This window comes from Salmo salar, chromosome ssa12 (genome assembly GCF_905237065.1).
Source record: "Salmo salar chromosome ssa12, Ssal_v3.1, whole genome shotgun sequence".
Classification (NCBI taxonomy): domain Eukaryota; kingdom Metazoa; phylum Chordata; class Actinopteri; order Salmoniformes; family Salmonidae; genus Salmo; species Salmo salar.
The window spans coordinates 95,569,131-95,583,896 of record NC_059453.1 but is presented as its reverse complement, the minus strand read 5'-3'; the positions used below and the strand labels follow the sequence as shown (position 1 = coordinate 95,583,896).

The 14,766-nt window shown below is 49.9% G+C and overlaps 1 protein-coding gene across 5 annotated transcripts in view; it reads right to left on the bottom strand.

Annotated features, from left to right (window-relative positions):
• The window catches only part of LOC106565061 (dystroglycan 1), a 106,039-nt gene that overhangs the window by 39,501 nt on the left and 51,772 nt on the right, over positions 1-14,766 (bottom strand). For all 5 annotated transcript variants that reach the window (XR_006758112.1, XM_014131685.2, XM_014131687.2 and 2 more), the window contains exon 2: positions 7,808-8,536. Coding sequence is in view for 4 of the 5 variants with exons in the window: in XM_014131685.2 (XP_013987160.1) it covers positions 7,808-8,227 (420 nt within the window). In the remaining variant the exon portion in view is untranslated. The remainder of the gene's footprint in view (positions 1-7,807; positions 8,537-14,766) is intronic.

Here is a 14,766-nt window from a genome sequence, read left to right as displayed (position 1 = left end):
CACCCAGCTAACTACCACCCAGCTAACTACCACTCAGACAACTGTTAGCTGACATGGTTAATTGAGTGGCTGTCAGTGACTGACATAACAACAGAACAACTGATGAATGACGCACAACCAAATTTCTAAACTGCACCTGGTGTATACTCTTACTCTCAATAGTAAATTGAGACACCGACTGAGACGACGCCGACTGCGACGACACCGACTGAGACGCCGACTGAGACGCCGACTGAGACGCCGACTGAGACGACGCCGACTGAGACGACGCCGACTGAGACGACACCGACTGACTACCCCCTCTCCGCTTATGTCGTTTATGCTTGGAGCCTGACATGAGCTACATAACACCAGCAGGAGGACCTGGACATGAGCTACATAACACCAGCAGGAAGACCTGGACATGAGCTACATAACACCAGCAGGAGGACCTGGACATGAGCTACATAACACCAGCAGGAAGACCTGGACATGAGCTACATAACACCAGCAGGAAGACCTGGACATGAGCTACATAACACCAGCAGGAAGACCTGGACATGAGCTACATAACACCAGCAGGAAGACCTGGACATGAGCTACATAACACCAGCAGGAGGACCTGGACATGAGCTACATAACACCAGCAGGAAGACCTGGACATGAGCTACATAACACCAGCAGGAGGACCTGGACATGAGCTACATAACACCAGCAGTAGATAGAAGGGCTTGCCTCCAAACCTTCGTTGGTTGCTACGCAATTATAACATAACAAATAGAAAGGGAGGCAGGCAGGGAGGGAGGGATACACATCTGGGTTGAATGAACTGGATATATCTGACCAGAAACACATAATGAGTCACATATTTGACCTGTTTTTATCTGGACATCCAACCTACTAATACAAGTTTTCCGCTGCCACGCCGCCAAGCCTAACTGGGTTCAGCGCAAGCCTCTGTGTGTCAGAAAGGGAGGGGTTTCAGGGAGAGGGAAAGAGGAGAAAAAGAGAGTTCTGTCTGGTGACGGGTGGAGAGGAGAGAGAATATACACTGGAAAAGAAAAGCAGTCTCACAAAGCAGTTTCCCCAGGGAAGTCTAGGCAACAGGGAAGTCTAGGCAACAGGGAAGTCTAGGCAACAGGGAAGTCTAGGCAACAGGGAAGTCTAGGCAACAGGGAAGTCTAGGCAACAGGGAAGTCTAGGCAACAGGGAAGTCTAGGCAACAGGGAAGTCTAGGCAACAGGAAAGTCTAGGCAACAGGGAAGTCTAGGCAACAGGGAAGTCTAGGCAACAGGAATATACACTACCGTTCAAAAGTTCACAGCGTTGTACGAGATCTTCAGTTTCTTGGCAATTTCTCACATGGAATAGCCTTCATTTCTCAGAACAAGAATAGACTGACGAGTTTCAGAAGAAAGTCTTTGTATCTGGCCATTTTGAGCCTATAATCGAACCCACAAATAATGCCACTCCAGATACTCAACTAGTCTAAAGAAAGCCAGTTTTATTGCTTCTTTAAAAATCAGGACAACAGTTTTCAGCTGTGCTAACATAATTGCAAAAAGGGTTTTCTAATGATCAATTAGCCTTTTAAAATGATAAACTTGGATTAGCTAACACAACGTGCCATTGGAACACAAGAGTGATGATTGCTGATAATGGGCCTCTGTACGCTTATGTAGATATTCCATTAAAAATCAGCTGTTTCCAGCTACAATAGTCATTTACAACATTAACAATATCTAAACTGTATTTCTGATCAATTTGATGTTATTTAAATGGACAAAAAAAAAAGTGCTTTTCTTTCAAAAAAGTTTTAAGTAAAAAATGTCTAAATCACCCCAAACTTTTGAACGGTAGTGTATGTCTCAATTTTTGAGAGGCAAGCTGATTTCACTGTAACATATTGACAGGTATCTGGACATTTAATTTTCCTTCTGCATCTTTTGGTGTTAAGAGGAGTTAAAAAGTGATTTTAGAAACACAGCTTTTCCTGCAAAAAAAACAACTTTTTTTCTATCGTGTGGCCGTGGGCTTGAAAACAACAAGAATTTCATAAGATGAAAAAAGGTCTGTGATGTATAAGTCTTCTACAGTTCCATTCCATTTATCCATTTCTTTCCATTTATCCATTTCTTTCCATTCCATTTATCCATTTCTTTCCATTTCTTGTGATCTAACGAGCCCTGCAAAACACAAGATGCTCCTATTCACTGGAGTAGCCACGCCTGCGAGTAGCCACGCCTGCGAGTAGCCACGCCTGCGAGTAGCCACGCCTGCGAGTAGCCACGCCTGCCCTGCGAGTAGCCACGCCTGCCCTGCGAGTAGCCACGCCTGCCCTGCGAGTAGCCACGCCTGCGAGTAGCCACGCCTGCGAGTAGCCACGCCTGCAAGTAGCCACGCCTGCCCTGCGAGTAGCCACGCCTGCGAGTAGCCACGCCTGCGAGGTCTTGGAATCATCTAGAGGCTTCTTCCAGCCTGTGTTTCCTAGCTTGCGAATTCAAGGTTCACATGTATCCCTTCGGTGGGCGAGTTGACCCATTTTAAGAAATGCCATTGGTTTGTGGAGGAAAATGTTTAAGATCTTTGATAGGCTAATGAGGAATTTGTTACAGGGAAATAAAAGCACTGCCACCTGGTGAGGTTAGCATAGGGCTAACGTGTGCCAGGTTATCTGATGGGACCAGCTACAATATAGCTTACTACCACATGACAGTAGTTAACAATTTTAAATTGGCTGATGCTTAAACTTAACCTTGAAAACATGTTGGCAAGTATGACCCCGTTACATTTCAGAGAATGAAAGATGTGGGAGTGTGAAGCCAAAGTAATTACAACAATAATTGTGAATAGCTAGGCCCCACTGGATGGCTGTGAGCTTATCCCTTGTGTCCAAGGCCATTACAGCAACTGTGTGAATTGTTATCCATTATACATGTTTAACTCTCTCTCTCTCTCTCTCATGCATCTCTGATTTTACACCATAAAACTTTAGACGTTATTACTGATCTCATTGTAGTCTAACATTGACGATCGCTTTGCTCTACAGCCTTGAGCTTTGGCTAACTGTGTGTGTGTGTGTGTGTGTGTGTGTGTGTGTGTGTGTGTGTGTGTGTGTGTGTGTGTGTGTGTGTGTGTGCGTGTCCTTTATTGCGTACGTGTGTGTAAAAAAAGCAGTCTCTACTCTTTAGAAACTGGCGATAGGGCTTGGTGATAGGGCTTGGTGATAGGGCTTGGTGATAGGGCTTGGTGATAGGGCTTGGTGATAGGGCTTGGTGATAGGGCTTGGTGATAGGGCTTGGCGATAGGGCTTGGCGATAGGGCTTGGCGATAGGGCTTGGCGTTAGTATTTTAGATGCTTTTCTCTGACAGCGTAACTTAATAATAAACTAGGCCGATAATTGAGGGCTTCCCAAATAGGCATAGGCCTAAGCTTGTGATTTTAAACAATCCCCAAAAAAATTGTATTTAAAAGAACATAATGATCCTTGATTCCTCTGTGGCTATGTCATACTTTCTGGTAAAGTATTTTTTAATGATTTGATATATGTCTGTATAGACAGGAGTTATAATTTCCATTTACTTCCCTATTAGACCCACCGCTATACCATTTCTCTCCTGTTCTGTTGGACCCACCGCTATACCATTTCTCTCCTGTTCTGTTGGACCCACCGCTATACCATTTCTCTCCTGTTCTGTTGGACCCACCACTATACCATTTCTCTCTTGTTCTGTTGGACCCACCACTATACCATTTCTCTCTTGTTCTGTTGGACCCACCGCTATACCATTTCTCTCCTGTTCTGTTGGTTTTCATATCAACTTTCTTTCGTTGTCCAGAAGCCAAAGTCACAATCCCAGTAACATTAAAAACCTATCCTAGATGTTGCATCTTTTGTTTCCTCCTCTTTCTAAAGGTTCTAACAGAGATTTTCATCTCTGCCACACATTGTATATCGAACTGCTATCAGGTTCTCTGTTTAGTATGGTGTTCCCCCAGGTTCTCTGTTTAGTATGGTGTTTCCCCCCAGGTTCTCTGTTTAGTATGGTGTTCCCCCAGGTTCTCTGTTTAGTATGGTGTTTCCCCAGGTTCTCTGTTTAGTATGGTGTTCCCCCCAGGTTCTCTGTTTAGTATGGTGTTCTCCCCAGGTTCTCTGTTTAGTATGGTGTTCCCCCAGGTTCTCTGTTTAGTATGGTGTTCCCCCCAGGTTCTCTGTTTAGTATGGTGTTTCCCCAGGTTCTCTGTTTAGTATGGTGTTCCCCCAGGTTCTCCCCAGGTTCTCTGTTTAGTATGGTGTTCCCCCAGGTTCTCTGTTTAGTATGGTGTTCTCCCCAGGTTCTCTGTTTAGTATGGTGTTCTCCCCAGGTTCTCTGTTTAGTATGGTGTTTCCCCCGGTTCTCTGTTTAGTATGGTGTCTCCCCAGGTTCTCCCCAGGTTCTCTGTTTAGTATGGTGTTCCCCCAGGTTCTCTGTTTAGTATGGTGTCTCCCCAGGTTCTCTGTTTAGTATGGTGTTTCCCCAGGTTCTCTGTTTAGTATGGTGTTCCCCCCAGGTTCTCTGTTTAGTATGGTGTTCTCCCCAGGTTCTCTGTTTAGTATGGTGTTTCCCCAGGTTCTCTGTTTAGTATGGTGTTCCCCCAGGTTCTCTGTTTAGTATGGTGTCTCCCCAGGTTCTCTGTTTAGTATGGTGTTCCCCCAGGTTCTCTGTTTAGTATGGTGTTCCCCCCAGGTTCTCTGTTTAGTATGGTGTTTCCCCAGGTTCTCTGTTTAGTATGGTGTTCCCCCAGGTTCTCTGTTTAGTATGGTGTTCTCCCCAGGTTCTCTGTTTAGTATGGTGTTCTCCCAGGTTCTCTGTTTAGTATGGTGTTCTCCCCAGGTTCTCTGTTTAGTATGGTGTTCTCCCCAGGTTCTCTGTTTAGTATGGTGTTTCCCCCAGGTTCTCTGTTTAGTATGGTGTTCTCCCCAGGTTCTCTGTTTAGTATGGTGTTCTCCCCAGGTTCTCTGTTTAGTATGGTGTTCCCCCAGGTTCTCTGTTTAGTATGGTGTTCTCCCCAGGTTCTCTGTTTAGTATGGTGTTCTCCCCAGGTTCTCTGTTTAGTATGGTGTTCTCCCCAGGTTCTCTGTTTAGTATGGTGTCTCCCCCAGGTTCTCTGTTTAGTATGGTGTTCTCCCCAGGTTCTCTGTTTAGTATGGAGTTCCCCCAGGTTCTCTGTTTAGTATGGTGTTTCCCCAGGTTCTCTGTTTAGTATGGTGTTCTCCCCAGGTTCTCTGTTTAGTATGGTGTTCTCCCAGGTTCTCTGTTTAGTATGGTGTTCTCCCCAGGTTCTCTGTTTAGTATGGTGTTTCCCCAGGTTCTCTGTTTAGTATGGTGTTCCCCCAGGTTCTCTGTTTAGTATGGTGTTCTCCCCAGGTTCTCTGTTTAGTATGGTGTTCTCCCCAGGTTCTCCCCAGGTTCTCTGTTTAGTATGGTGTTCTCCCCAGGTTCTCTGTTTAGTATGGTGTTCTCCCCAGGTTCTCTGTTTAGTATGGTGTTCCCCCCAGGTTCTCTGTTTAGTATGGTGTTCTCCCCAGGTTCTCTGTTTAGTATGGTGTTCTCCCCAGGTTCTCTGTTTAGTATGGTGTCTCCCCAGGTTCTCTGTTTAGTATGGTGTTCTCCCCAGGTTCTCTGTTTAGTATGGTGTTCCCCCAGGTTCTCTGTTTAGTATGGTGTTTCCCCCAGGTTCTCTGTTTAGTATGGTGTTCCCCCAGGTTCTCTGTTTAGTATGGTGTCTCCCCAGGTTCTCTGTTTAGTATGGTGTTCCCCCAGGTTCTCTGTTTAGTATGGTGTTCCCCCAGGTTCTCTGTTTAGTATGGTGTTCTCCCCAGGTTCTCTGTTTAGTATGGTGTTCCCCCCAGGTTCTCTGTTTAGTATGGTGTTCCCCCCAGGTTCTCTGTTTAGTATGGTGTTCCCCCAGGTTCTCTGTTTAGTATGGTGTTTCCCCCAGGTTCTCTGTTTAGTATGGTGTCTCCCCAGGTTCTCTGTTTAGTATGGTGTTTCCCCAGGTTCTCTGTTTAGTATGGTGTTCTCCCCAGGTTCTCCCCAGGTTCTCTGTTTAGTATGGTGTTCCCCCAGGTTCTCTGTTTAGTATGGTGTTCTCCCCAGGTTCTCCCCAGGTTCTCTGTTTAGTATGGTGTTCCCCCAGGTTCTCTGTTTAGTATGGTGTTCTCCCAGGTTCTCTGTTTAGTATGGTGTTCCCCCAGGTTCTCTGTTTAGTATGGTGTTCCCCCAGGTTCTCTGTTTAGTATGGTGTTCTCCCCAGGTTCTCTGTTTAGTATGGTGTTCTCCCCAGGTTCTCTGTTTAGTATGGTGTTCCCCCAGGTTCTCTGTTTAGTATGGTGTTCTCCCCAGGTTCTCCCCAGGTTCTCTGTTTAGTATGGTGTTCCCCCAGGTTCTCTGTTTAGTATGGTGTTCCCCCAGGTTCTCTGTTTAGTATGGTGTTCTCCCAGGTTCTCTGTTTAGTATGGTGTTCCCCCAGGTTCTCTGTTTAGTATGGTGTTCCCCCAGGTTCTCTGTTTAGTATGGTGTTTCCCAGGTTCTCTTTTTAGTATGGTGTCTCCCCCAGGTTCTCTGTTTAGTATGGTGTTCCCCCAGGTTCTCTGTTTAGTATGGTGTCTCCCCCAGGTTCTCTGTTTAGTATGGTGTTCCCCCAGGTTCTCTGTTTAGTATGGTGTTCCCCCAGGTTCTCTGTTTAGTATGGTGTTCCCCCAGGTTCTCTGTTTAGTATGGTGTTCTCCCCAGGTTCTCTGTTTAGTATGGTGTCTCCCCCAGGTTCTCTGTTTAGTATGGTGTTCCCCCAGGTTCTCTGTTTAGTATGGTGTTCCCCCAGGTTCTCTGTTTAGTATGGTGTTCCCCCAGGTTCTCTGTTTAGTATGGTGTTCTCCCCAGGTTCTCTGTTTAGTATGGTGTTTCCCCAGGTTCTCCCCAGGTTCTCTGTTTAGTATGGTGTTCTCCCAGGTTCTCTGTTTAGTATGGTGTTCTCCCCAGGTTCTCTGTTTAGTATGGTGTCTCCCCAGGTTCTCTGTTTAGTATGGTGTCTCCCCAGGTTCTCTGTTTAGTATGGTGTTTCGCCAGGTTCTCTGTTTAGTATGGTGTTCCCCCAGGTTCTCTGTTTAGTATGGTGTTTCCCCCAGGTTCTCTGTTTAGTATGGTGTTCCCCCAGGTTCTCTGTTTAGTATGGTGTTCCCCCAGGTTCTCTGTTTAGTATGGTGTTCTCCCCAGGTTCTCTGTTTAGTATGGTGTTCCCCCAGGTTCTCTGTTTAGTATGGTGTTCTCCCCAGGTTCTCTGTTTAGTATGGTGTTTCCCCAGGTTCTCCCCAGGTACTCTGTTTAGTATGGTGTTCCCCCAGGTTCTCTGTTTAGTATGGTGTTCCCCCAGGTTCTCCCCAGGTTCTCTGTTTAGTATGGTGTCTCCCCAGGTTCTCTGTTTAGTATGGTGTTCTCCCCAGGTTCTCTGTTTAGTATGGTGTTCCCCCAGGTTCTCTGTTTAGAATGGTGTTTTCCAGCTAATTGCATTTTGGTAAATGTTTGAATATGATGTTTTATTGGCTGGTTCATTACTACGTGTTCTATGAAGATGCACCACCATAATGTAAATGTGATTTCTGTCATTCTGAGCAACGTGGTGGACACCCTCATGGGTTATGCACCCAATCCATATGGGTCCGGTACATTTCTCAAATGGACGTTAAATTAAAATCTTCCCAGTCACATTGTCCGGAAACCCTGAAGCACACACACACACACACACACACCCTCAGGGGCCTCAGTAATGATTGATTAGGGCTCTCACCTTCACCATGTTCCTGGTATTGTCCGTCTTCACCGGAACTTTCATCTGGAACACCCGGCCCACCACAGCAGACGAGTCTGGGAATCCTGACACTCCCCCTGCTCCTACTGCAGACTGCTGAACTGCATCCGCCACGGGCTCCAAGGCCTCCACAGCTGCCTCCACCACCTGGAAGTCTGACAGTATGGAGGAGTGCATGGAGGCCTCTAGCTCCCCGGGTCCGTCCACCATCATGTCCCCCAGCACCTCCACTTGTCCCTGGGATTGATCCAGTGGCCAGGCCCCTTGAGCCAGAGTTATCATAAGAGCCAGTAGCAGCAAAACACTAGCCTTGCAACACACAGCTAAGCTCCCAAGACCAGGCATCCCCGCTCTAGCCTCCTCCGCTGCTCGACACTCTCCTCTCTGTTTATTGGGCATTCTTTGTCTTTTGTTAACTATCTCTCACACAAAGGAGGATGTCCCCTGGAGAGGACAGCATGCAACCCAACAACACACCGACAGACACAAAGCTGATCCTACCGGACCCAACCTTCGCTTTTCTTTTCAATAGGGGCTCCTTCTCTCTCCTTCTCTCTCCTCTCTCTCTCTCTCTCTGAGAGTCCCCTCTCCTTTTGCTTTGTTTTCTCTCTCCTTTTCTCTCTCTCCTTTCCTCCCCGTTTCCCCTGTTCTTTTATCAGAGGCTCTTCAGTGGTTCGTAGAGCCCATTGTTAACCGAGCATTTGAGACCTGTAGAAAGAGAAGAAACAGGGATCCATTAGGACATGCTTTAAATACCAGGAGGAGTTTTAAAACTGCTAGACTGTTCAATATTTAACCTCAACTTTAAACACCTCGGTGTTCATTCTCTCTCTAACACCTTAAGAGTTAGGTTCATTATCTGTAGTCTACACAAATCAACGTCAATAACATTCCAGGCAACAACGTGCATGCTTCCTATCGTTATGTAGCTATAGCAACATAATCCCATGTGTGTAGCTATAGCAACATAATCCCAGGTGTGTAGCTATAGCAACATAATCCCAGGTGTGTAGCTATAGCAACATAATCAGATTAACATTCAAACTGAAAGAAACAACTTTCAACTCAAGGAGGAGAGGGGTGGAAGGAGAAGGACACAAAAACACATCTCTCTCTAGCTCTGTCTATACCTGATTCTAACATGCAGCCTTTGTTGTGATCTTAAAAAAATATATCTGATAATTAGACGATTAAGACACATTGTGATCTGATTGTGATCAGATTGTGATTATAAATGTAAACAGACAAGATAGGGTCAAGATCAAGACAAAGGGTGCATGTTAACGGAAGATATAAACAGGGCTTCTGTCTCCCCCTCTCTCTCTCTGTCTCTCATTCGCTGTCTTGTCTGTCTTTCCTTCTCTCTCTCTCTCTCTCCCTCTCCCACGCTCTCTCTCCCTCTCTCTCCCTCTCCCACGCTGTCTCTCCCTCTCTCTCCCTCTCCCACGCTGTCTCTCTCTCGCTCTCCCTCTCTCTCCCTCTCCCACGCTGTCTCGCCCTCTCTCTCCCTCTCTCTCCCTCTCCCACGCTGTCTCTCCCTCTCCCACGCTGTCTCTCCCTCTCTCTCCCTCTCCCACGCTGTCCCTCCCTCTCTCTCTCCCTCTCCCACGCTGTCTCGCCCTCTCTCTCCCTCTCTCTCCCTCTCCCACGCTGTCTCTCCCTCTCCCTCTCTTTCCCTCTCCCACGCTGTCTCTCCCTCTCTCTCCCTCCCTCCCTCTCTCTCTCTCCCTCTCCCACGCTGTCTCTCCCTCTCCCTCCCTCTCTCTCCCTCTCCCACGCTGTCTCTCCCTCTCCCTCCCTCTCCCACGCTCTCTCTCCCTCTCCCTCCCTCTCTCACGCTGTCTCTCCCTCTCTCTCCCTCTCTCTCTCTCTCCCACGCTGTCTCTCCCTCTCTCTCCCTCTCTCTCCCTCTCCCACGCTGTCTCTCCCTCTCTCCTCCCTCCCTCTCCCTCTCTCTCCCTCTCCCACGCTGTCTCTCCCTCTCTCTCCCTCCCTCTCTCTCTCTCCCTCTCCCACGCTGTCTCTCCCTCTCCCTCCCTCTCTCTCCCTCTCCCACGCTGTCTCTCCCTCTCCCTCCCTCTCCCACGCTCTCTCTCCCTCTCCCTCCCTCTCTCTCCCTCTCCCACGCTGTCTCTCCCTCTCTCTCCCTCTCTCTCCCACGCTGTCTCTCCCTCTCTCTCCCTCTCCCACGCTGTCTCTCCCTCTCTCTCCCTCCCTCCCTCTCTTTCTCTCTCCCTCTCCCACGCTGTCTCTCCCTCTCTCTCCCTCTCCCACGCTGTCTCTCCCTCTCTCTCCCTCTCTCTCTCTCTCCCACGCTGTCTCTCCCTCTCTCTCCCTCTCTCTCCCTCTCCCACGCTGTCTCTCCCTCTCTCTCCCTCCCTCCCTCTCCCTCTCTCTCCCTCTCCCACGCTGTCTCTCCCTCTCTCTCCCTCTCTCTCCCTCTCCCACGCTGTCTCTCCCTCTCTCTCCCTCCCTCCCTCTCTTTCTCTCTCCCTCTCCCACGCTGTCTCTCCCTCTCTCTCCCTCTCCCACGCTGTCTCTCCCTCTCTCTCCTCTCTCTCCCTCTCCCATGCTGTCTCTCCCTCTCGCTCCCTCTCTCTCCCACGCTGTCTCTCCCTCTCTCTCCCTCTCTCTCGCTCCCTCTCCCTCCCTCTCCCACACTGTCTCTCCCCCTCTCTCCCTCCCTCTCCCTCTCCCACGCTGTCTCTCCCTCTCTCTCCCTCTCCCACGCTGTCTCTCCCTCTCTCTCTCTCTCTCTCTCTCTCCCACGCTGTCTCTCCCTCTCTCTCCCTCTCTCTCCCTCTCTCTCCCTCTCCCACGCTGTCTCTCCCTCTCCCACGCTGTCTCTCCCTCTCCCACGCTCTCTCTCCCTCTCCCACGCTGACTCTCCGTCGTTCCCCTTTCTTTGCCTCTGTGTCTCGCTCTGTGAATTCCCCAAGTCATTACAGCCAGAACTGCCCAGTCGTCCCCTCTAAAGGCAGAAAGACCCAGGCCCCTGCCTCCCTCCCATTGACTAGTGAAACATGGTGAAACAGGGGTCACCTTACAATACCAGCCCAACTGAAGCTTTTCTTGGAAGTGCTGAGATGAATGCATGACTTTTCCATTGTATGGGCCTGGCTGGTGAGTCTTTCATGAGGGGGGGGAGAAAGAGAAAGGGATGGAGCAACAGAGAGGAGGAGAAGCTGTCTAAATGGGGGGGGGGTCTAGAGTGGGGGGGGGCAGCTCCACATATCTATACAACACAGCTGATTTCCCTGGAGGGCATGCTCAGCCCCTCTCTACTGGGAGCTCAGGGAAACAACTGAACCAGAGAGGTGGGAGAGGGATGAAGACGTGAGAGATTTGGAAGGCGAGCGAGAGAGAGGTGGGAGAGATTTGGATAGAGTTTGAGAGAGAGGTGGGAGAGAGTTGGAAGGTGAGAGAGAGAGAGGTGGGAGAGATTTGGAAGGCGAGAGAGAGAGAGAGAGAGGTGGGAGAGATTTGGAAGGCGAGAGAGAGAGAGGTGGGAGAGATTTGGAAGGCGATAGAGAGAGGTGGGAGAGATTTGGAAGGCGAGAGAGAAAGAGGTGGGAGAGATTTGGAAGGTGAGAGAGAGAGAGGTGGGAGAGATTTGGAAGGAGAGAGAGAGAGGTGGGAGAGATTTGGAAGGAGAGAGAGAGAGAGAGAGGTGGGAGAGATTTGGAAGGAGAGAGAGAGAGAGAGAGAGAGGTGGGAGAGATTTGGAAGGCGAGAGAGAGAGAGGTGGGAGAGATTTGGAAGGCGAGAGAGAGAGAGGTGGGAGAGATTTGGAAGGCGAGAGAGAGAGGTGGGAGAGATTTGGAAGGCGAGAGAGAGAGGTGGGAGAGATTTGGAAGGAGAGAGAGGTGAGAAGGAGAAGAAAGGAGAGAGAGATGAGAGGAACACAAGGGAGCATTGGGAAAGGGCAAGGCAGAAGTGGGAGAAACAAGAGAAGAGGAGAAAGGAGAGAGGTGAGCGAGTGGGACCTAAGTCACATGCTCTTACGTGTTGATTATTCCCCAGAAGAGAAGAGAATGTCATTTAGCTTAAACAACAACTAAAGGGCCCCTAAACCCACCAGAACACCATGTTGTTTCCTAAGCTCTGCTTTGGCCTGTCATTTACTGCATGTAGCCAAGCTGTAAATTAAATCAACAGAATGCCAAAGATTCCATTTGAAAATGTTCAAGTGAACAACAGTGCAACATCTAAGAAAATACCAACTAAAAACATGTTGTTTTTTTGGGTAGAAAGTGACAGATATGAGGCCTAACGCATAAGACGTATTATCATAGAAAACAACAAAAAGCAGTAGTCTGTTTTGTGAACACAATCACTGAAAACTGCAGTGAAACCTTCGGCCCTCTGTTATTGAGTGCTTTTGAAGTTGAAGCCACACAGGATTCCAGAATCAGAATCCCTGAATCATATCATCCGTCATTGTTGATAACAGGTAGGCTACGGTGTCCACAAAGGTACAAATCCTTTCTCCTCCTTCAGAAACTCCCTCTAGTATTCAGCCTGAACAATAAGCCTGATGGACCAGGGAGTGGCCTGATGGAGAAGTCTGGCAGAGTGGCCTGGCGGACCAGGGAGTGGCCTGATGGAGAAGTCTGGCAGAGTGGCCTGGCGGACCAGGGAGTGGCCTGATGGAGTGGCCTGATGGACCAGGGAGTGGCCTGATGGAGTGGCCTGATGGACCCAGGAGTGGCCTGATGGAGTGGCCTGATGGACCAGGGGGTGGCCTGATGGAGTGGCCTGATGGACCAGGGAGTGGCCTGATGGAGTAGTCTGGCAGAGTGGCCTGATGGAGTAGTCTGGCAGAGTGGCCTGGCGGACCAGGGAGTGGCCTGATGGAGTGGCCCGATGGACCAGGGAGTGGCCTGATGGACCAGGGAGTGGCTTGATGGAGTAGTCTGGCAGAGTGGCCTGGCGGACCAGGGAGTGGCCTGATGGACTGGCCTGGCGGAGTGGCCTGATGGGCTGGCCTGGCAGAGTGGCCTGATGGACTGGCCTGGCAGAGTGGCCTGATGGACTGGCCTGGCAGAGTGGCCTGATGGACTGGCCTGGCAGAGTGGCCTGATGGGCTGGCCTGGCAGAGTGGCCTGATGGACTGGCCTGGCAGAGTGGCCTGATGGACTGGCCTGGCAGAGTGGCCTGATGGACTGGCCTGGCAGAGTGGCCTGATGGACTGGCCTGGCAGAGTGGCCTGATGGACTGGCCTGGCAGAGTGGCCTGATGGACTGGCCTGGCAGAGTGGCCTGATGGACTGGCCTGGCAGAGTGGCCTGGCGGACCAGGGAGTGGCCTGATGGACCAGGGAGTGGCCTGACGGACTGGCCTGGCAGAGTGGCCTGACGGAGTGGCCTGGCAGAGTGGCCTGACGGAGTGGCCTGGCAGAGTGGCCTGACGGAGTGGCCTGGCAGAGTGGCCTGATGGACTGGCCTGGCAGAGTGGCCTGGCAGAGTGGCCTGGCAGAGTGGCCTGATGGACCAGGGAGTGGCCTGATGGACTGGCCTGGCAGAGTGGCCTGGCAGTATTAAAGAACTTCAGATCCGCTTCCCAAATGGCACCCTATTCCCTATATAGTATCTTACTTTTGAATAGGACCCATATGACTCCGTTTAAAAGTAGTGCACTACATAGGGTGCCATTTGGGATGAAAGTCAGAACTGTCTCCTCTCTGGTAGTCTAGCAAATTGATAAAGAGTTCCTTTCAGCACTCGGAGAAGTGAAGGGGGCTATTCAGAGGATAAAATGTCCGTCATCACATTGCTGCATTCCACTCTTGATCACCAGACCCTTCACCTGTCACCCAGGTACAAGGAGAGACCTGAGACCGAGTCGTCTAAACCGGCAGAAAAGACACAGAGTCCGTCAGACAGGCATCGACGATCACCCACCCCCCCCAAAAAAAACTGATTCAGAGTCTGATGTACGTCCCAAATGCCACCCTATTCTCTATGTAGTGCACTAGTTTTGATCAGGGTCCAAAGGGCTTCGGTCAAAAGTAGTGCACTATGTAGGGGATATGAAAATAGGGTACCATTCGGTACGCACACAGAGCCACAGCCAGAGCCTGAACCTGAGCTGGCTGTGAGCTCTGAGCCGTGGAATGGAATGGTCTTTGGCTTCCTGATAGCCTTCTCACATAAAAAAAGAGACATTCCATCAAAAGGAGGCCAGATCAGAGGGGTCTACAGGCACACAGACCTGGGCTCTGGCAGTACCATCCACACTGACTGACTGGGCCTTTGTGAAGGCGAGAGACCAAGGCAGACAGAGAGAGACCGAAGTCGAGGCAGATAGAGAGAGAGAGACCGAGGCCGAGAGAGAGAGACCGAGTCAGAGAGAGACCGAGGCCGAGAGAGAGAGAGAGTCCGAGGCCGAGAGAGAGAGACCGAGGCAGAGAGAGAGAGAGAGAGACCGAGAGAGAGAGAGAGAGAGACCGAGGCCGAGAGAGAGAGAGAGAGAGAGAGAGAGACCGAGGCAGAGAGAGAGAGAGAGACCGAGGCAGAGAGAGAGAGACCGAGGCAGAGAGAGAGAGAGAGAGAGACCGAGGCAGAGAGAGAGAGAGAGACCGAGGCAGAGAGAGAGAGAGAGACCGAGGCAGAGAGAGAGAGAGAGACCGAGGCAGAGAGAGAGAGAGAGAGAGAGACCGAGAAAGACCGAGACCGACAAAGACCGAGACCGACAGAGGGAGACCGAGAGACAGACAGAAAGAGAAAGACAGACAGAGAGAGACAGACAAAGACAGACAGAGAGAGACAGACAGAGAGAGACAGAAAGACAGAAAGACAGAGAGAGACAGAAAGACAGAGAGAGACAGAGACAGAAAGACAGAGAGACAGAGAGGCCAGTTCTGATGGCTGATACAGTCCACTGGCACAAAGCTCAGAGATTAAGATTTAAATAGAGGTGGGTGGCTAGGAGTGGTGT